This window comes from Erpetoichthys calabaricus, chromosome 7 (assembly GCF_900747795.2).
Source record: "Erpetoichthys calabaricus chromosome 7, fErpCal1.3, whole genome shotgun sequence".
Classification (NCBI taxonomy): domain Eukaryota; kingdom Metazoa; phylum Chordata; class Cladistia; order Polypteriformes; family Polypteridae; genus Erpetoichthys; species Erpetoichthys calabaricus.
This window is the reverse complement of record NC_041400.2, coordinates 51,364,154-51,387,878: the sequence shown is the minus strand read 5'-3', so window position 1 is coordinate 51,387,878 and position 23,725 is coordinate 51,364,154. Positions and strand designations below refer to the sequence as shown.

Below are 23,725 nucleotides of genomic sequence, written 5' to 3'. Positions count from 1 at the left end.
GCTTGATAAAAGTTTTGGTGCAACTGTTGATGTAAAAAGACGAAACAGATAACATCTTTCATTCTTTTTGGTTTGCTTTGTATTACATTGGGTGCATATCCTTTCAAACAATGTTTTAACACAACTCCATTTATGGGGCGATTGCTACAAAGTGTAATATTTTGTCCGTATAATATTCTTAAAGATATTTAACCAAACTGGCATTGTTGCCTCTTCCAATGGAGATGTACAGGAAATTAATGCATCTGTTCACTTCTGAATTGCAGGGTATACTGAGTTGATGTGTTTGTGGAATTCATTCAGCTGGTCACTCTTTAATATCACAAATGTATGGTCGATGTAGGGTATTCAAAGTTTAGGTTTGAAAAGAGTTAGAGCCACACTTTCGAATTGCTGAATACATGTTTGGCTTGGAGTCTGGATAATGGAGATCCCACTGGCATGCCTTATTTCTGTCTGTGATTTTTCCCATTAAAATTGAAGTGAGCTTTATGGCAAAGTGATGTTAACAGCATAATGTCCTCTGTCACCAGCTTTGTTTGTGCCATTAAGGTAGGGTTGTTATTTAGTTTAGAGAGTAAAGTCTCTGCAGCTAGATGAACAGGAATCTTGGTATACAGCGACACAACATCAAAAGAGACCATGACATCATCATCATCAATGGATATATTCTTCAGGCTCTGCAATGCCATTTCGGTGCTATTAACTGAATAAGACCGTTTAAATATATGTGATTAATTTCCTCCTTTTGTGGACTTCTTGCTATAAATCTGCAAACTGCATCACAGACCTTTGCTTCTTTTCATATGACTTTGTTCAAGGAGCCCTTCAATGCATTAGATGATGGGAATCTTCAGGTATCCGAGAAACCTTAAATCCATACAAAGAAGGTGAAAGCAAATCAGAAACTATTTAGTGAAAAAAGGAAAAAAAAATATACAAAAACCTGGTTGCATTAGTGTGCACACCCTTTAATAATTGGGGTTGTGGCTGCGTTCAGAATCAACCAATTGCAAGAAGTCTCATCTCAAAAAGTAGTTAGCATACACCTGACATAAATTAAAGTTTGACCATTCCTATGGGAATATTCTGATATCCTCTTAGTTACAACATACTCCAAAAGCCATGGTCCACACAGAGCTTTTAAAACATGAATAGGATCTCATCATAGAAAGATATCATTCAGGAATGGGGTACAAAATAGTATCCAAAGCATTAAACATCCCATGGAGCATGGTGAAGACAGTCATCATTTCATATGGCTCAACAGTGACTCTACCAAGATCAGAATGACCCAACAAAATTGATCAGAAGACAAAGAGAAAACTGGTCAGGGAGGTCGCCAAAAAGCTTACAGCAACATTAAAGGAGCTGCAGAATTTGCTGACAAGTACTGGTTGTTCCCAACATGTGACAACAATCAGTCATATTCTTCATATGTCTGGGTTGTGGGGTAGGGTAGAAAGACAAAAGCCTTTATTCACAAAGAAAAATATCCAAGCTGCCTAAACTTTGCAAAAACATATACCCAGTCTCCCACAACCATATGGAAAAATGTATTAAGGTCTGATGAGACCAAGGTTGAACTATCTGCCATAATTCCAAAAAGTATGTTTGGTGCAAAAATAACAGGACATCACCAAAAGAACCCCATACCCACAGTGAAGCATGGTGGAAGCAGCATCTTGCTTTGGGGCTGCTGTCAAGATGGATGAAATAATGAATAGCTCCAAGTCTATTTTGACACAAAACCTTCAAGCATCTGCTAGGAAGCTAAAGATGGAGAGGAAGTTCACCTTTCAACATGACCATGACCCAAACCATGTATCAAAATCAACATAGCAATGGATTCTTTAAAGGGGGGATCAATATTTTGGAATGGCCCAGCCAGAGCTCAGGCCTTAATCCAATTACAATTTTTCGGGTGACCTGAAGAGAGCTGTGCACAGGAGATGCCCTCGTAATTTGACAGAGCTGGAATTTTTTTGTAAGGAGAAGTGGACATAAATGGCCAAGTCCAGATATGCCAAACTGATAGACTCTTACCCAAAGAGACTGAAAGCTATAATAAAATGAAAAGGTTTTTCAACTAAGCATTAGTTTAGGGAGTATGCACACTAATGTAACCAGGTTTTTGTATGATTTTTTCCTCCTTTTTTCACTAAACAGTTTCTGATTTGTTTTCAACTTCTTTGTATAAATTGCAGTTTTGCAATAAAGTGGAATAAGTTCTGGCAGGATTTATCTTGGTTTCATTTTTTATTACACAAAATCAGTGACTTTGTCAGGGGTGTGTAGACATTTATATCCACTGTAGTTAGAAATATAGCTTTGTGCAGAAGCTTAATAAATAGATATTATTTTATTATTAAAAATAACAACCCTCCACTCTGAAATGCATACTAAAATGACTAAAAGTAAAGAAAATGAAAAAAAAAAGAAAAGCATATCACTTGGCAAAAGATAGTAAGAGCAGTCACAGTCAAGAGTGAGGTACTATAAAGGCATATTACTGTTGGTATAAAGGAGCCCCAGCTGCGTTTCTTGACACACTTCAGTTGAATAATTCATTGGCTGGAAGTACGTGTGTTAGACAGAGGATCATTATAAAAATATACAGTAAATATATTTAAAGAAGCAAACTTTTCTGTCACAGAATATGCTTGATCAAAATTACCAAGTACATATTATGAAATTGCTATATCAATGTCAATGGTTATGTGAAATATTTATCTTGACATTTTTTTTTACTAAAATTGTACACTTTTAAAAGGTACACTGTATCACAACTAACATTTAAATTAGACAATGTTTGAATTAATTTTCAGTAAGAAATAGTACAATACCAATAATGACTGACATTTGCGATTTTGTGAGCCTATAATAGCAAAATAAAGAAAAAAATGTTTTACTGCAATCCAAATATAAAGATTAACAAAGTAAAGGAAATGTAACTAATTTAACTACTACACATACAAATATCAACTGTCCTCAGGCTAGTATTTTAATAAATGACAGACTCGCTACTGCAACTGAAATAGCAAATAAGTTGAGTAGAATAATGCAAATTGCTTTCATTATTTATTAACTATAAACACATTTTTTCAATTGGAGCCCTTTACTCAGCAAAGGTAAATAGTGTTTTGCTGCTTCAAGCTTGGTATCTGCAATTACAGACAATATCTGCTTTTCATAGTAGCATGTTTTGTATATTGGTAACAACACATTTAGGCTATTGTAGTATTTCTTTTCCATGTTCACTGAGTTAAAATAAAGAGGGCAAGGAGAATGTGGACTTCTACTAACTCAGCTATTGGGGTGAGAACCTACATCAATGCAATGCAAGAAATTAATAAAAGAACACATGCACAGATCACAACAGAAAATGAGTAGAGGGATGTAACTTCATACAGGTTAATGAAGAGTCAGAGAGCCCTAATATAAAAAATACATCAACCAACTAAGCTAATGAGACTAAGGGTTTGAGACCCAAATTATTATCCAATAGCCATAGGAACGTATATGGATGTACTGCAAAGAGGTAAACAATTTTTAAATAAATTACGATGTTGTAAAATTCTTTGATAAATATGTTTACTCCATAACATTTGTACATTATTTGCTTTCATTTTCTACTTTTGTTACCACACTATTTGCAGGTATTTCTCTTTCTCTGAATATGAAGAGACAGACCTCCAACCTATACCACCCTATTAGCAAGCAAGTCAGTTGTCTGCAGAATTTAGGTACATTGAATTGACATTACTTTTCAGCAAATAGGGGTGTGACAAGTAACAAAAACTTAACCTGCACATATCAGAAAAAACTTAAGATGAGATTTATATTTTACGCTGACAAGAATTTCAATTGATTTGAAGGAAGCATGTGAATATTACAATTCATTCACTCTGGCCTTATAGATAATAAGCATTAAACCAAGCAATAAGCACCAAACATTCTATCTGTGAAACCTACAAATACTTACAATGTAACATGTGGTGAAGAATAACAATAACTGGTTGTGATCAAAAAAGCAGCCAGCTGACACATTAAGCCAGCAGATAATCGTAAAGGTGAAGGCATGAAATACCCAGGACACAATGATCACTTTCTGTATTCACTGAAGGTGAAGAGGATATATCACTATGAGGTAATGCTTTGGTGTCTCCTTTGACTGAATATTTTTTAAACACAAGCCAGCATTAAAACAACAAGTTAACTGCGACTTTCAAAGCTTTATGGTGGATGGAAAAAAAAAATTAAGCATGGAATGATTATTGTAAAGTATATGGCCTAGTTTATGTGAAAGAGACATTGGCATGGACAATACATGTTCAAACCTTTGGCAGCACACAGAGTAGTATAACTGCAGGCTTCTTGAGCAATGACTTTGGTGGGTTACCTTCCAATTTTGTTTTGACAACCGGCAATGTCAATCATCTGTGTTTCTTCTATGGTGAGTTTGTATAGGCCCCATGCATGCGAAAGTTCAACCTAGCCTACTCTACATACAAAGTGTACCAATGTTCACTTTTGTTTTCATGATATTATATAATATACACACAGCTGCACTGTATTGTAATGCCAGGCATAAACTGTTTGATTTTTACAAATCATGGTCAAGCAACAACACACACTGCATGGTAGAAATACCAGTTGTATGTGCACTCAAACTGTACGAGCAGGTTTGGCCTGATTGACATGCTGCAATATGGATGCTCAGACTATGCATGTACATGACCCCAACAGACAATTTTACCTATCCAAAAAACATTATGGCCACAGGCTTCTTGAAATGTCAACAAAAAGAAGAGTTGTGTTCCTGACACTTGCCATACTGTGCTCTGAAAGTACACAGAAAAGAAATACACATAACTGGACAGGCAAATTGTTGAGGCACGGACAATAGGGTCAGTCTATTTTTAAAAAAGTATCAGAAGTATGCAGTTTATGTAATTTACCGCTGTGTTTATTTTGGGTTCTTCCAGTAAAGGCTTCCTAAGATGCTACATGATATTTACATTTTTTAAATCAAAAATGTGAAAATAAGCATGACACAGGAAATTAAATTCGGGTTCTGAAACTGCTTATAATATTAAAGAACCAACTAAACTTTCTGACATGGTAGAATTTCTTTCAATTTTATGAGAACCCAATCATAAGATGCAATTGGGCATCACAACCACTCTCTTCCTGCACATGAAACAACACCCGATGAAGCTAAAATTAGGACCAGCTCAGAAAACTCATGCCAAAATCGCACAGTGTATGCCCAGTATTACTCACCCATAACTGTATAGGGGTCATTATAAAAGAAAAAGCATTTCAACAGATACTATAATGCCTTTTCATTAAAATCTGATGAGTTACATTGATCATGCTATTGTGACCATCCAACTCTGCTCCTCACTCCCTTGTTGCTTCCTGGGGCTTCCTGAAACTGGAACCATCGACTGAGGTAAACCGTGATGGGCAGTCAGCAAGAGGTTGGTGCAAAATGTTTAGTGCTTATATTAAAATCCAGAGAGTGTGAATAATCCTGTAAAATGATGTGCAAGATGAAGGGTAAAATCAATGAATATCCCAATAAAACGAGGTTAAAATCAAGGGCAAACATCTTGTTTTAAAAACCACAAGCCTCGGCACATCTCCCTAAAATCCCACATCTCCTAAGCTTACTTTTAATCCAGCTCAGGTCGCTGTTGCTAGTTGGCTAGTGTTCGCCTAGCACTGTACTGAGCTTTGTTCCTTGCTCCCTCCATGCCGCAGTCTTGTCAGACTTCTGTGGAGCCTCCCAGAGCACTTGGTAGCTCCTACTCTAAAACGTGCTCAGCAGGAGCAGACCCTTTTCCCCATTGGAGTATCTGGCCACACTTTCCTTGTCTGCCTGCTTCCTCTATCATTTTGTACCAGCTCCATTCTGTTTAAGCCATTCTCTCCTTTCCTTTCTTTAACCTCCACATTTTACTTTTCTTTATTTTTTTGTTGTCCTCTCTGCCTTGCAGGCTCCCTATATAGGCCTGATTGGGCGCAGGTGCTAGGTCAAGGTCAACAAAATTGGATTTTCCTTCACTTCAGAGGCAATTAACTTGAAATTAAATCTGAAGTAAACTTTTTTCTATTTTAGTCTTTATTTCCTTTGTCTGTACTATTTTTATCAGCTTTTCTGCTCTGGAGTTTGTCTTTTGTTTATCATTTTTCAATACCTTTTACCTGCCTTATGTTTTTTGATTTCCTTCTAATTTGTTGATTACCGTTTCGGAATTTTAACTGACCACCACTAAAGGTGTGGCCAATTGGTTTGCATCTGAAAATCTCCACTATTCACATCAAACCTTCATTCTACTGATTTGTATATTTTGTCTTAAATGTTTGCATGGTGAATGAAAGATCCTGTAAGAAAAATGCATAAGTGGACATTTAACATTTCCAATAACTTATGTAGGTTTGGCCTGGGTACTCCAGCTCCCTAAAGATGCACGCACAAGATTTACTACAGATTTAAATCTGGAAATGCATGAGTGATTGTGAGGAAATGTGTGACTCCCCAGTGATGGACTGGTAACTCATCCAGGGTAGGCTTCTACTTGTGCCCATTGCTGCTGAGACAACTTTGACCAGGAGAATGGTGAGTCAGGAAAATGAGTCTTTCATATTTGGCAGCATATGGTGAATATCTTTTGTTGCCCCATGTAATTTTAGATAGATAGATAGATAGATAGATAGATAGATAGATAGATAGATAGATAGATAGATAGATAGATAGATAGATAGATAGATAGATAGATAGATAGATAGATAGATAGATAGATTTTAGAGTAGGCAATTCGCAAATCAATTGCTTTCCATACATAACATTTTTCTTCAGACTTTTTATTAATAATTTCAATGTTTAATTGTTCTCATGATGACTCTAGTACATGCCTCGTCAGTGCTAAATGATAGCTAATAGCTGTTGACTGTTAAAAGTTTTTCATGATAACTAATTAGTGACTCAAATTTTATTCTTATATTAAGGAAATTACAGATTGTAATAAGCACAATATAAATTAATAATAAGCAATAAAAGGATGTGCATTTCCATGTTCACAGGCATGAAAAAAGAGGTTTCCGGAACCTTGATTGATCTTTTTCTGAGCAATGCCAAGTGGTCAATAAAAACTATGAAAACTTCAAGTAGCAGATTGTCACCAATGTTGTGTTAGTGATGTACAATGAAAATACTGACACTTGATTCTCAGCTTTTTACCCTCTGAATGTGATTATGACAACTAAATTACTCTGCGAGGCTGCATGCTGCCTAATTCTTTTCAACACTATAAACACAGTTAATAACAGAAATAAAAAAAAAAAACTTTCATAGTACTATTTTCATGATGTAAAGGTGAGTCAATAAGTCAGCATAAATAAACTTCCCCCTTTGTTCGAGACTTCAGCATGAAGATCATTGTACAGATATATTTACATAATGCATTTCACTACTGACCTCCAAAGCACAAAAGGATCTTAGAACTGAAAACAAGCATAAAATTACTGTTGTTCTAGTAAGGTTAAACAAAGTATCAGGCAAGTCCAAGTAAAGGACTAAAAAAAACAAGAAAGTCTTTAAACAAAGCACTCATCTGAGCACTAAAATGATTAATGAATGCCACCAGATATAAACAATTTTCCTAAAATAAAAGCTCAGATTACATCAGTGGACCCAAACTGATGCATGTGACTTTGAATAAGAATACATTACAAACTACTGGCCATGCACTGAGCTGTTGCCAAGCAATAAAACCAAAAGAAAAGTCAGAGCATGACACTGATACTGAACTAACACAAAGTCATTTTAAAAAAAATTTGAACTTGACAAATCAAAATCTCTTACATACCTCCTGCATCCACTCTAAAATGGGTTTTCCAGCTTCTTGATGCCACACACTATGAACAGAATCAGTTAAAGCCACAGCACAAATTCTGTTCTTAACTTCGGCTTCTCGCTGAATCATCTAAAAGTTACAAAAAGTCATACATTAAAAAAAAACAAAAAAAAACCTGACATTTCGTATGCTTATTAAAAGTGGGCAATATGTAGTTTTTCAAAGAATAAACTGGGACAACTGCACACTGCAGCTACAAAATTAATGTCTAACATTAATAGTAATACTGCAGAACATTGATAATTAAATGTAACTTGAATTTTTATCATTGATGAATTTTACAGAAAAAAACTAAAATAAACAACAAAGGTTGGAAAAGTTAAATATTTCATGTTGGCAATTTTGTTTTAAGAATATGTAATAAACATATAAAAATATAGCAATGTAATTTATTAATTATATGTTTTAGCATTAGTGTTATTGAAGAGAATTAAAGAAGTGAAAAAAAAATTATTTTGTTACAAAATACATCTACCTCTGCAAGTATAGTTGTTTTTATAGTTTTAGGGTTAATTTTTCTTTTGATTCAGATGAACTAGTGTGGACCATGGGACAAAGCGTGCTGCTGACAGGTAGAGACATACTATAGGAAAAGTGACCCAGGGATCCGAAACAAAAAACATAAATCAACATTCACCAATTGTAACTTAAAGAGCATATGGCATAGCGAAAACTACAGGAAGAGAAAATTTCTCATGACTTACAGATTGATCTGAGGTTAGCAAAGTTGTTGTCTTTGTAAGCCAGTATCAGAGCTTTTAAGGCAATAAAACATTAACAAAGAAACCAGAGTAGATAATCCACCTAAGTCATAATGTTTTCATTGCTTCTATTGAAAAATAATAATAATACAAAAAAAACACACAGGATGTATCTTATTCTTTGCAAATCATGTTGTTTAATTCATTAGCTGACTACATATGGTATACTGTTTAGCTTGAAAAGGACAACATACTTGTCAAGCATGAATTGTAGGTGATAGTGCTGAAGGTTATAAATGCCAAATGCTATAATAAAAAATTGAAGTAAATGATTATTTATTGTACAAAGTTGCTTCTTCCAGTAAAAGAGCCATATGGGGCCCAGTGTAAATCCTAGCAGGCATATGGGAACCCCAGAAAAAGGCATTAGGTCACATTTACCCACTCAACTCACTCAGACAGGGTCAATTTTCTGTTATCAACCTAAGATGGTAAATCTTTGGGGTGTTAGAGAAAACGGTAGCCTGACTGAGGACATGCACAGTCCAAACAAATACTGTCCAGGTCAGGATTTGATCACAGGGCTATGGTTGTGCAGGAGCAATGTAATCAGAATAAATAATTTATTTTCAAAGAACAACAGTACAGTCTGTTGAGCTACCAGCAGCCCACCAATGAGTGGAGTCAGAGCTAAAGTGGATAATAAGGGAAGAGCCTGAACAAAATGTATCTCTTTATGTTGATGATAGGAAACACTCTGTCTTGGATCCATACTCACTGTTGCCATTCATAATAAGTCTATGGTGGGAATTTCTTAAGTTCTCTGGGTTCAAAATTAATCTGAACAAGAGTAGGTTTTTTTTCCAGTAAATTCTCTTGTCTATTGGGCTAAACTAAACACTTCCAATACAAAGTAGTTACAAGAAAAAATAAAATGTCTTGAAATTTGGTTTACTTCCAAATTTAGCATTTATTTACCAATCAGCTCCATGCTTTTTTGAAGAGATTTTTAATCAGCTGATCATTTACTGTACACATTTAAATGTGTTCCTATTCAAACATCCATTCATCAACCCATGTTATTAACTTACTTATTCCAAATATTGAGCCACAGTGGACAAGAACCTACCCTGACATTATTGGCTGCAACACATGAAACAATCCTGGATGAAGCAACCATTCACCAGAAGGCACCCTTACTTTTTATTATTTAGGGCTTTCCCAAAGGAGTTATTACCTTTTAACAAATTTAATGTCTCAGTATAATGCATTGTTATACATCAGTAAAAAAACAAACCATTGCTATATTTAAAAGACTACATTTAACAGCTCTACAGCTCTTCTGAGAAACCTCTTCTGGGGACTGGCGTAATGTTAACAGTAATCTCTTGACATATGCTAACATTGATGGACTTCATTTAAAAAACGTTTTTCACAGCTCTACTGAATAGCTAGTAAAGTCTGCAGCTTTTCCTGTTTGAAAGAACGTAACAGCTAAGGCCTTTCAAAATTGTTAGGTTGGTCCAGCTAATTTTAAAATGTTACCTGGAATTGTGGTGTGCTTAGGTTATTAACAAATAAACATAATTATTTTACCATAATTTTTGTTAACTCGGATAAAGCATTTAAAATATTCTTTGAATATACTGTATTTGTTATCTCTTTATGTTCCACAGTAATTGTATCTCCAGGAGTATGGATTTCTACAAGAGTACTCAAAGCTTCTTTCCTATAAATCTGATGTGCTAATATCTAGTTAGCCATTTCTCTATATTCATAATACCAATGACACTACTTAAGTAATACATTTTCAGTTTCTCTGAAATACTGTATACATATGTTTGGAGACTACATTTTTATGTAACGTAAGATAATATTTACTCATTCATATATGCTTTGAGTGTTTCTCTGAGAGTTTCTGGCACATCATTCTTAAGTTGAGACAGTTTCAATAAAGAGCAAGGGACTACTTATGGCATGAAAATGGATTAGTACATTCATTTTAATGGTTTGTCTGTCTTTGTACAGAGTTACTGGGTGTGAAGTAATGAATTATTAATTATAATTAATTAGTGCTGGGCGGTATACCGGTTCATACCAAAAAACATTTTTATTTTTGTTATGATATGGATTTTTCTTATACCGCAACACTGGTTTAAATAGCCTAAACAACGTTTGGCCATTTATTCTCGACATTTCTACTTTATTCTCGCCATTTATGTCGAGATTAAAGTCGACATATTGACTTTATTCTCGTAATTTGTCATTAAAGTAGAACATCGTAAACTAAACTTCATCTTAAAATGAATATATAAGTTACTAGATTTGTAGAATATTAAATGTTTTGTGTTAAGTGTTCCCGAGCCATGTTAATCGCTACATGCTTCGTAAACTGACTTCCTCTTGTACTAGGAGGAGGCGCAGGCAGTGATCACTACACAGAATACATTAATTTCATGATATTCCTGCTCCCTGAACATTTAGAATGCTAAGATAAATACTTGATATAATTTTCATGATGAAATGCATTAAAGCATGTATTAATCATGTAGGGGCACAGTGGCGTTGAGGGTGCACTGCTGCATCGCCACAAGGGGGTCTCGGGTGTTCCCTGCCTTGAATTTGCATGCTTTTCTGGTGGGATTACTTGGCGTGCTTCAGTTTTTTTCAAAGTTATGTAGGATGTGGGGTTTTGTTAAGCTATATTGACCCTGCTAGAGTATGTGTTGCTCGTTTTCACCCTGTGATGTGCTGGCGCCACATTCAGGATTTGCTCCTGCCTCGCACACAATGCTTGCTGGGATGGGTACAACCCTGAATGGATGGCATAATTAATTTCTTTAAAGTTCTGAACACTCAGCGGTCTAAGTTTATAACTAGTTTTTTTTTTTTTTTTTTTATAATTAATTTTATTGTAATCATTCATACAAATCAATCAATTTTTACAAATAATAGGATTGAAAAAAAAACAAGTACACCCCCACCCCTGAGAGAGAGAGCATGGCCAACAGAGTAAAACTTAAGGCTTGTAAACATACCTAAATTGATGAGTTTAATAGGCCAGTAGAGATGAATGGAGAGGAAAAAGAGATGCGGAGATAATTGCTTCCTCGGTGCTTTAAGAGCTTATTCTAAAATTTTATTGATTATATCCTGCCAGGTTTTTAAAAAATTCTGTACAGAACCTCTAACTGTATATTTGATTTTTTCCAATTTCAAATAGTATAAAACATCGGTTACCCACTGACTTAAAAGAGGAGTATTAGGATTCTTCCAGTTTACCAAAATAAGTCTGTGTGCCAAAAGTGTAGTGAATGCAATCACAGTTTCATTGTCCTTCTCCACTTTAAACCCATCTGGAAGAACACCAAACACAGCTGTTAATGGGTTAGGAGGGATTGTGACACCAAGGCTGTCTGAAAGACACTTAAAAATTTTGGTCCAAAATGATGTTAATATGGTGCAGGCCCAAAACATGTGACCCAGTGAGGCTGGGACTTGATTGCAGTGTTCGCAGGTTGGATCTTGCCCTGGAAACATTTTGGACAGTTTTAGGCGAGACAGATGTGGTCGATATATAATTTTGAGTTGAATAATTGTATGCTTTGTGCATATGGAGCTCGAGTGAAGTCTCTGCATTGCTGTTTTCCGCTCCTTTTCTGATATATTGATTAAGAGATCTTTTTCCCATTGTCCTCTTGGATCTTTGAAAGGGAGGGACTGTAAAATAATTTTATATATTGTAAGTCCTTGAAATTGAGCAATATTGTTTCCAGCGTGGACGAGGGTGCAAGATGAGGAAAATCTGGCAAGTTCTGTTTAACAAAGTTCCTAATTTGAAGATAGTGAAAGAAATGTGTAGCTGGAAAGTTAAATTTAGAATGTAATTGTTCGTAGGATGCAAAGATGCTGTCTATATAAAGATCTATAAGCAATTTAATCCCAAATCTTTTCCAGATATTAAAAACTGCATATGTTTGCGAGGGTTGAAAGAGGTGGTTCTCTTGCAGAGGTGCCACTAGTTTATAACTAATTTTAATTTCACAAAGACATTTACCGTGTGGTGATTGGTTATGTGGAGAAAGAAAAAGGAAAGATAGGAACTGCGGGTTTGGTATGTCAGACAGAGATCACACGCATGCAATAAAGAAGCCTGCTCAGAAGAACATCCATTGAATTCTGTGTTCGTGTCTCTGACCACCAGATCACAAACCCAATATTTACACAATATTTAAGTTAAACCTCTGTGATACCCATTCATACATCCAGTTTTTTGGAGCCTCGTCACACCTGCCATAAAGTTCTCTACACTGAACGTTCATCTGGAGACCCCTTACTGCAAGGGAGCAGCACTACCATGCATGTTTAATACCTGCTTTAATGCATTTCATCATGAAAATCTATCTTAGCATTCTACATTTTCAGACAGCAGGAATATCATGAAGTGAATGTATTCTGTGAGGTGATCGCTGCCGGCGCCTCCTCTTAGTGCAGAGGAAGTCAGTTTAAGGAGCATGTAGCGATTAACAACTGGGTCGGGGAACACTTAACACAAAGCATTTAATGTGCTACATTAACTTATGACAAGGTTTGAGAAAATCTAGTAAATTAAACATTGATTTTAGGATGAAGTTTAGTTTACGACATTCTACTTTAATGACAAAATAAACTATGAGAATAAAGTGGAAATGTCGACTCTAATCTCGACATATAGTTTTTGTGTCCGTATTTTTTTTTTTCTTCACCGTGGCCCTAATACACTTCCGTAGGGCTATACCACAAATAGCATTATAAATGCAAGTTGCAGTTTTATTATTTATGTATATAGCTTAGCTTGAAGCAAGGTCGATATTAATGCAGTTTGCCTTAATGATGGTTCAGTTGGTAAAGATGTCATCATCAAGTTGGACTTGTTTTATTTTATTTTAATTTGGTGAATACTGTGTAATGCACTTGGGCTTTGAAGTCTTGAAAGTAATAGTATTATTACCGGAAGTTGCACTATTACTTATTGCATTGTTATTATGTATTAGTTTAAATATTATGCAGTTTAATGATGGTAAAGTTGTTTAAAAAGGCAATTTAACATGTCAGTGGACAGAGATTGTTAACATTAACAAAGTGTAGTTGGTTTACAAAAAATATTTACTATTTATTCCTTTTCTAAGACATGTTCAGTGCAATACAACTTTTGACAAGCATCTCTGTATATTTTACTAAGTCTAAATGCCTCTTTGGATGGTTGAAAATATGTTGTCAAAATTTTAGTTTAAGTTGTTTGCAAACTTTGTTCAATAAAAAGACTGTATTTTGACTGCATCTGTCATGCAATGTGATTCCTTCTCTTCATTAGTGCCACCCCCTTGAAAACTATCACTTTATGGGGCCATGAAAACCTGTATTAATACTTGTGTGCAAATTAAAATGTTTTTTTTTTTTTACAATGTACAATTCTCATGACAGTGGAATTGGTTATTCTTAGCCAGTAATTGCATTGTAAAATGTGGTTAACATCCACTCATGCATAGGAATAAAATACCGTTGAATACCGTGAAACCGGTATAATTTTGAAAAATATCGTGATAATAGAATTTTGGTCATATCGCCCAGCACTATAATTAATACTATTATTAACATTTTACTAAATATGTTTTTCCATGTTTCTTATTTGATGAGCTCCTGTTGAAGAACTTATTGGTAACAGAACATATATTAAGGATGCCAAAACAACTGAAGAAACAGCTGTTAAGTGGCATTTTTCTATGCCATTATAAGAAAGCTTAGTGTCCACCATCAATCACAGAGCACCCTAGTAAAACGACAGCAACATATAATACACCTGGAACCTTTGAACGCAGACTTAATGACATCGCTATGCATGAGGATACAGCAGACAGGCAACAACCCATGCATGTTTACTGATGGATCGGCAGGCATTTTGCATGGAGCATGCATAAAATCAAAAGCGAAACAGTGAGAAAAAACTTTAAAACCATGTATATCTTAGTGCACTTGCACGATATCAGAAGGGGCACAGATATCTTCATAACAGGGGATCTACATGATGGGCAGATTTATTTCTAATGTTTTACATGTCTTCCTCGCATTTTGATGACCTGTTGCATATTTAGCCCTTCTTTCATCATACTGGCACAAGCGTAACCAGCCTCTCTTTGAATTGACCATTTGAGATACACTGCCGCTATGTCAGCTGCACTGCACAGTTAGGAAAATGTATGTCTCCCTGCAGCCCTTGCACTCAGTGCGGACACGTTAAGTAGAAACCGGCCTTTAGTAGAACGAAGATCACAAATCTCCAAGTGAGAATCTCCCCCCTTACTGACACTTATGTTAATAGCACATCCGCTCAACAATACAATAATGGCCTTTTGCATCTGTTACAATATAGCCTAGACATTTGCCACTGGTGAACTAAGTAGAGGTAATAATCTCCAAAGCCTATTTTTTGGTTGCATTTGTGACCATTTTAGTTGCAGTCTGGATTGCTATGACATGTTATGTGTTGATTAAGTGAAAATATAGTGGCTAACAGCAAAGTCTGCAAAGTTATAAGAATTCATGTCTTTCCTACAGCAAATTGCATAGGGAAACTGATGAAGAAAGTGACATGGCAGAAAGAAAAAGAAGAGTAATGACACCCATTGAGCATGAGGCAAATTGCAGAAGCCAATTATCTAATAGGAGAAAGAAAAATGAAAGTTCTGGCATCCGCTAATCATCAAGCACACGCCGAGCAGCAACATGCTGTAATCATGACCTACTGGGACTGGAACCTTGATCTTCTGAGGTCCATCTGTTTCTAATATGAATAACTGTGAGGAATTAAAGAAGAGAAGTAATATTGTCATGTAAGTGGAAAGAGAAATCACTGTGGCCCTGACAATTCACTATGTAAAATTGTTCAGTCAGTTTTACATAGCACAACTGCAGTCAAAGATGTATGATCTAAAGCAAGATTCAGTATACAGTTAAAGAAAGAAAATTTCTTTCTAAATCGTCTTGTTCAGAGAATCTAATTCATTTGCTGTTACCTCTAGACACATATGGATTCTAATCCTTGAAACAAAGGACTATTGGGCTAACTAATATGGTAATAAGCTGCACACAAAAGTGTGTGATTCCTATTAATTTTATATTTTGATTTGCTAACTTCATGTACTACAGTAGACCTGGGTTCACTTCCCAGGTCTTCCCTGCGTGGAGTTTGCATGTTCTCCCCGTGTCTGCGTGGGTTTCCTCCGGGCGCTCCGGTTTCCTCCCACAGTCCAAAGACATGCTGGTTAGGTGGATTGGCGATTCTAAATTGGCCCTAGTGTGTGCTTGGTGTGTGGGTGTGTTAGTGTGTGTCCTGCGGTGGGTTGGCACCCTGCCCAGGATTGGTTCCCTGCCTTGTGCCCTGTGTTGGCTGGGATTGGCTCCAGCAGACCCCCGTGACCCTGTGTTCGGATTCAGCGGGTTGGAAAATGGATGGATGGATGTACTACAGTGGACCTCTCAATCTTATTATACATGAAGGATTCATGCTTAGCTGGTGCTATTCAAAAAATTATTTATAAAATAAGTGTACAGCAACATATGCAGTAACCTTTCAATACAACTGTAAAACTACAACTGCAAAACTAAATTATTACAAAAATACTATCCATGACGTAAAAACATTTATTTATTTTGACCAAAGATATTTAAAATATGTTCCTGTGGTGAATATACAGCAGACTGCACAATCAAAAAATTACTGTTTGATATGCAGCTTTTTGAGCATTCTAGGGAGTATTTGTTTAGCCAAGCTTGATATATTGCAAACAGGTTACTGCTGCTACAGTCATTAATAAAATGGAGAAAAAATTATTTTGGAGGCCTCCAAACCCAGAGATATATGATCACCTCATATGAGCAAAATTCTTATACTAGCAACTCTGCACTTTTAAGTATGTTAGAGGAAGAAGAAATTGAAACTGGAGAAGCTACAATTTAAATGTTATGCTACAAGCGATTTTTATACTTGATTTAAGTGCATGCAGCTATTCACAAGTGATTACTAAAAACCTAACACACATAGCACACAAACTAGCTCTCATTTTCCATAATGAGCACTGTGCAACCCTGCAAATTCAATCTCAGTTCTTTAAGTTTGGATAACAAAATAGCTTTAAGTACAATTAGGTTTTATTTTACTTAACAATATTTTGTATAGATCAATATTAATAGGATTTTATAGCTGGACTGTAATTGTGATGAATACAAAAAGGCCCATGCACTGCACACTTCATGAATCAAGTAATGGTGAGTCAGGCACTGAAGATAAAGACGCAAACTTTATAGAGAAATTTTTATTCCATTAAAAAAGAAGTCTGTGCTTTTATAGGTATACTAGCAGACTATATTCACTCCAGCACAGCTTTCAAGAAGCAAGTTATGGTTAATAATGATTATTTTAATCTTAAAGAATATTACCAATGGATAGGTTCAGTTCAAAGCAACCCTGCTTTCTGTGTTTTTCTTACTTTAGGCTCAAGGTTGCCTTTTTGGCAACCTTGGGTCACCTGTTCTTTAGCACATTAAGGGGAACATCACTCAATTCCTCCCTGGTATTAGGAATGTCATAAGAACTGATATGTTGGTATCAAATTGAGACTACCAGCTTTTTTGTAGTGTTGATAGTAGTGGAAAAGTGAGTACTGCAAACATGTGTGACTGCAAGTAAATAAATTACTTTGGAAGGCACAAAAATACACAATAAAAGCATGAGTAAAAACTACATGTGAAAATGACTCTCAGTAGTGATGATTTAGCACTGCATCAACACACGTTGAAAAGAAATAAAGCAGGTTATGTCTGGAAATGTTTTGAGTTTTAGGCACAAGAATTTCAGTGTGCAATTACAGAAATCATACTTGTTATTGCCACTTTCATCCCATTATGGAATTAGTTCACAAACATATTTGTGCATGTATGAAAGTGAAATAATGTTACTGATCAGTTGAGGTGTAATTGTTTAACTTGTATTATCACCCATTCGTAAGAGGAGGAGAAACATAACAAGATAGATTGCTTTTTAATACATTGTTCTACATCTTCTTCTTCTTTCAGCTGCTCCTGTTAGGGGTTGCCACAGTGGATCATCTTATTCCATTTCTTCCTGCTCTGATACATCCATCACTTGCATGTCCTCTCTCACCACATCCATAAACCTTCTCTTAGGCCTTCCTCTTTTCCTCTTGTCTGGCAGACTCTATCTTTAGCATCCTTTTCCCAACATACCCAGCATCTCCCCTCTGCACATGTCCAAACCAACGCAATCTCGCCTCTCTGACTTTGTCTCCAAATCATCCAATCTGAGCATATATAATCCCAATAAATGAATGGAGGCTTTCCATTCCTTCTCTGATTATAATGAACACTTCTACAGATGTAAATCAGTCTAAGCATACATTCATTTACTAACTGGGGGCTATAGTTTTTGTTTGTATGGATGGGGGGCATCACACGCATCCTTAATTATGCATATAGAAGTGCACAATGTGGGAGGGTACTGGCAACGCTAACAACAGTTGTAGCAAATAAATATTGAGGCAAGATTCAAAGGAAATGGTTATTTGGCTGCTCTATACCGGTGATGACATGAGTTGTTTCATTTGTTAATAGCAAAGTAAAATTTATTTGGTGTTTCAGTCCTTCGAAGGACAAGGCACATCTAATGTACCTATTAATAGAACATGTAATATGTTAACAGAAAAGCATACCATATTGGCCCGAATACAACGCAACTTTTTTTGACTAAATATTTCCCGTTCAAAAGTGGACTCACGTTAAATTCGAGGACTAGGCAATTCAATGTAACAACTCTTCTTATTAGTATGCCTATGCCTCCGACCGACCTGCATGTTGGTCGCGCGAGTCGTGCGTGCCGTGTTCAGTATAGTTTGGATCGGTTCGAGTACACGAGACTGCACGAGAGTTTCTAGCTCCGGTGGAATCGCTGGTTTCGAGCATTTCGATTCTGGCGCGCGTCCGACGTACGCCAGCAAGTGGCTATTGTGTCTATGATTCACAGGTAAGTGTAGTCCACGTCTCTCGCAGCTGTTATAGTAGTAATTTGCATGTTTGCTCTAGCGGCGGGTTCTTTATTGCCCATAAAAAATGAGCACGAGTTATAATAGTAGTGTTGAGAAAAAAGGCTCATCAAAGAGACAAATAAATAAAGGTACCAGGAGAACCTACAATATGAATTTTAAGATTATGGTTGCAAACGAAGCAGAGAGAACGAACAACATGAGAGCTTCAAGGAAATATGGAGTTCCAGAAGTAAACGTCCGTCTCATGAGAAAAGATTTAATGAAACATATGAATGCAAATTCCTCAAGAAAATCTTTTAGTGGACCCAAAATAGGAAGGTTTAAAGAAGTTGAGCAGCGAGTGGTAAAATTCGTAATAGAAAAGCGAAATGAAGGATTCCCAATATCCCGTGAAGTTATAAAATTTAAAGCGTTAGAAGAGGCTGCTAATTTAAACATCCCTAAAACGGACTTTAAAGCAAGTATGGGTTGGTGTAAAAGAATGATGAAACAGAACGGTTTATCACTACGACGGCGGACAACTCTCGCACAAAAACTTCCTGGCGACTTTAGTGAAAAATTGTTGAATTTTCAGTGGCATATTATAACATTACGCAAAAAGCACAACTACAATCTTGGAAATATCAGAAATGCAGACCAAGCACCTGTCTATTTTGACATGCCTTCCAACCTTACGGTAAATAAGAAAGGTGAAAAATTGGTCTTATTGAAGTCAACTGGTTGCGAAAAGTCCAGAATTACTGTTATGCTTGCTGTTACTGCTGATGGACAAAAACTTCGACCTTACGTTATATTGAAACGTAAAACAATGCCCAAAGAAAAGCTGCATCCAGGAATCATTTTTCGGGTCCAAGAAAAAGGTTGGATGACAGAGGAATTGGTATTAGACTGGTTGAATGTGATATGGGGAAAATGGCCAGGTTCTCTGAGAAACACTCGCTCCATGCTAGTCCTTGATGCATTTCAAGGCCACCTCACGTCAGGTGTTAAGGAAAAAATTGAAACATTGAATTCCGATCTTGTAATAATACCGGGTGGTATGACATCCCAGCTGCAAGTCTTGGATGTGGTGGTTAATAAACCGTTTAAAGATAACTTAAGAAAAGAATTTAACAATTGGCTATTAGCAGGCAATCACCCATTAACACCTACAGGAAAAATAAAAAAAACCCTCAGTCTCACTTTTAGGAAAATGGGTTGCGACCGCCTGGCAGAAGATCGAACCTGAATCGATAGTTAAAGGTTTCAAGAAATGCTGCATTTCCAATAATTTAAATGGGACTGAAGATGACATTTTGTGGGAGACTGAAAGCGTGAACGAGCATACTGACGATAACGATGCGACAACAAAGAGTTCTGATTCTGAAAATAGTTCTGATTCTGAATAAATATTTCCTTTTTCATTTTTCTTTCACTTACGGTAGGTATCTTGTAACTTACCTACCGGTGATACTATTAATTTTGTTCTACATTACTACTTAATTTTATTGACATGAATGTAACTTGTACCTATTAAATAAATGATTATCTGATTGAATTTTATTTTCTTTGAATTCTTTAAGAAAAATGAATGGATCGCGTTAAATTCGGATTTTTTTCTCTAAAATCTTCATGAAAAAATTGGGGGCTGCGTTAAATTCGGGCCGATAAGGTAATTGCCAAAACAGAGCTGGACAAGCAAAACAGTATACTTCATTGCTAAATATTAATCTGCGAACACTGAATTTGTGTCATTCCTTTAGTTTTTGAAGGCAAATTAATGTTTATTAGCATAATGTATAGGTAAAGCACACATGATATATTTGAATGGTATGATGAAGGTAATGATGTCTTACAGTTAGAAATTTTGTGAGTACAGGTAATGGCAGCCAAAGTAATTATCTAATTCTGGATTTGTACTAAGACATAAGCAATAGCAAGTCTGATCACTCATGTAGGAAACCTTGAAAACAGTAAAACAAAAGCTGTTCAACAGGAGTTCTGACATGAAAGTGTAATGTAAAACTGACAAGTCTGGTTTCATGCAGGAAGTCTTAAAGTTAAGACAAATGTTAAAAAGGATGGATTTGTAAAATTAAAGCACTAGGAGTTTGTGACATTTGAAATTAATGAATTCATTTCACTCATCTGTTAAATATCACTCTTAAGTAATATTTATTAACCAGCTAATGACAACTAACAGATGGTTCTCTGACAAATCAGACTTTAAAAGCATTTTGTTACAAAAATGGCTTTAAAGTGTTTGTTTAAATGGAAATATCCTGAAATTTACTAATTAGTCCTATTATTATTTATTCACTAACAAGTTTTATTATTGATTTTAAGCAGTATATTTCATTTACTGAACAGAAAAAGTCAGAAAATAAATGTAAATGAGTACAAGCTAAATAAATCTTGTACTTAATGATCATTCTTTTAAAAAACTATGCTGAAACTGTAACACCATAATTTGCTGTTACACTGTGGGGTTCATCCCCATCTCTGCCAGACATTAAAATTAAATCCCTGTATTGTATTTTAATATTTATGAATACCAATACTAGTTCACATGAACAACAGTTGGGTAAGTACTTAATGGATGTACGGTAACAGTATTTTAAAGCTGCTGTTGCTGTTAGTATTTATATTTGTTCTGTTCTATTAAAGTAAAAGGCATAATATTGTTCACTTCAATAATGTAGGTACTTTAATAAAAAGCAATTTAATGGCATTTCTGTTTTTGCCATGGTATTGAAAGGTATTGAGTACTGTAAAATTTCAGTGGAACCAGAAAAAATTCTGGTGTCATGACATCCCTAATAGGTAGTACTTCATTCTATCTTTGAGGCATTCATTGGGCCCTCTCTCTGTCACTTGCTACTACAGTAATCCCTCGCTATATCGCGCTTCGCCTTTCGCGGCTTCACTCCATCGCGGATTTTATATGTAAGCATATTTAAATATATATCACGGATTTTTCGCTGCTTCGCGGGTTTCTGCGGACAATGGGTCTTTTAATTTCTGGTACATGCTTCCTCAGTTGGTTTGCCCAGTTGATTTCATACAAGGGACGCTATTGGCAGATGGCTGAGAAGCTACCCAACTTACTTTTCTTTCTCTCTCTCTTGCGCTGACTATCTGTGATCCTGACGTAGGGGGTGTGAGCAGGGGGGCTGTTCGCACACCTAGACGATACGGACGCTCGTCTAAAAATGCTGAAAGATTATCTTCACGTTGCTACCTTCTGTGTGCAGCTTTTAAGTATGCTGCACGGTGCTTTGCATACTTAAAAGCTCAAAGGGCACGTATTGATTTTTTTATCTGTCTCTCTCTATCTCTCTCTCTCTCTCTGCTCCTGACGGAGGGGGTGTGAGCTGCCGCCTTCAACAGCTTTGTGCCGCGGTGCTTCGCATACTTACAAGCCAAACAGCCCTATTGAATTGTTTGCTCCTTTGAAGAGGAAGATATGTTTGCATTCTTTTAATTGTGAGACTGAACTGTCATCTCTGTCTTGTCATGGAGCACAGTTTAAACTTTTGAAAAAGAGACAAATGTTTGTTTGCAGTGTTTGAATAACGTTCCTGTCTCTCTACAACCTCCTGTGTTTCTGCGCAAATCTGTGACCCAAGCATGACAATATAAAAATAACCATATAAACATATGGTTTCTACTTCGCGGATTTTCTTATTTCGCGGGTGGCTCTGGAACGCAACCCCCGCGATGGAGGAGGGATTACTGTATATCATACCTGGCAACCCTTTGTAAAGCTGTAAAACTGTTACACCATCTTTACACATCTTTCAGTTTCAGTATATCAATATTTTCTTCTCACACTACCTGGGTACTTGACTTAAAAACAGTTAATTCTGTGCATCATTCTCTCAAAGTGTAAAGATCAACCTTTTTCTAAATGCAAAGGTGTAATATTCCAGGTCATGAAACCACTGCAAAAATAACATACAACCTCTTTTGATTATATACACAAATGGACAAGGTACATTTTAAAAGTTTTTTCCAAGTTCAAAAAACACATGTAGAAAGAGTTACTGTAGTTCACAAGGATAAAGAGTTGCTCCAATGTTCCATGATCAGGATGGAATTCATATTGGTCTTCCTGGATCCTCCATTCTAGTATTGTAGCACAATATATCTTGGTAGACTAAGAAGTGTAATCCATCGATAACAGAAACGCAAACTCTTAAGGCATTTTTCCCACTGTACATTTCTATGGTCTAGCTACTATGGGCGTTTGTAATTACTGTGGCAATTTCAGCTTCAAAGATGGATCCAACCCTAACAAAGGTTTATACTACTGCTTCTAGCAAAGTGGGAGCATCCATTGGGTTTATGATTCTTTAAAGCGCTCCTTCTATTATTCAACAAAATCCATATCTGACAACAGCATTTTTTAACCTTTGCTGAGAACAAACCAAGTGATGTCATGCCTAACCTTCCCGAGATTTCAAATCATTTGCCTGAACCTCTTTGAGGCTGTCCGAAAGCCATTCTTCATGGCTGCAGCTAAACTGCACTCACATACATGCCTTCTCTTTGCTCAGTGCTGCAGCTGTTGCTTTTTTGGCCTAGCAGAATACCTCTCTGCCAAATTTCAAGACTCTCCTGTAAAGAAAGAGGAAGGCCTTTTTCTTTAATTTAATGGCTTCCATTATCACTGCTATCCACCAGCAAATCTTAATTTGCTAGAATGACAGGCACCATCAAACTTTAGCAATAACCATTTGCAGCTGCCTCGACTACTAAAATCAGACGACATGACTACAGTGTTGATTCTTGACCTTTGGCTCAGAGTATTCTTTAACCAGGCACAAATATGAACATCCTTATTTAGGAACATGGTTTTTGACAAACCACTGCTAGCACTCACTGTAAGTTCAGCAATGTTTCTTCACCTGCATTCAGATCAGGTAGTCTGTTCCTATGTTGTAGTCATTGCCATTGTGAGTGCTGAAGTCTTCCAGCAGAACTACCAATTCAATAGATCATCTAATAATACGTCTCTAAT

General features: G+C 36.2%; 1 protein-coding gene across 1 annotated transcript in view; it reads right to left on the bottom strand.

The window, feature by feature from the left end:
- Positions 1–23,725, bottom strand: part of fam172a (family with sequence similarity 172 member A) — a 744,353-nt gene that overhangs the window by 192,172 nt on the left and 528,456 nt on the right. Inside the window, exon 9 of the mRNA XM_051930185.1 lies at positions 7,878–7,994. Coding sequence (XP_051786145.1) covers positions 7,878–7,994 — 117 coding nt within the window. The remainder of the gene's footprint in view (positions 1–7,877; positions 7,995–23,725) is intronic.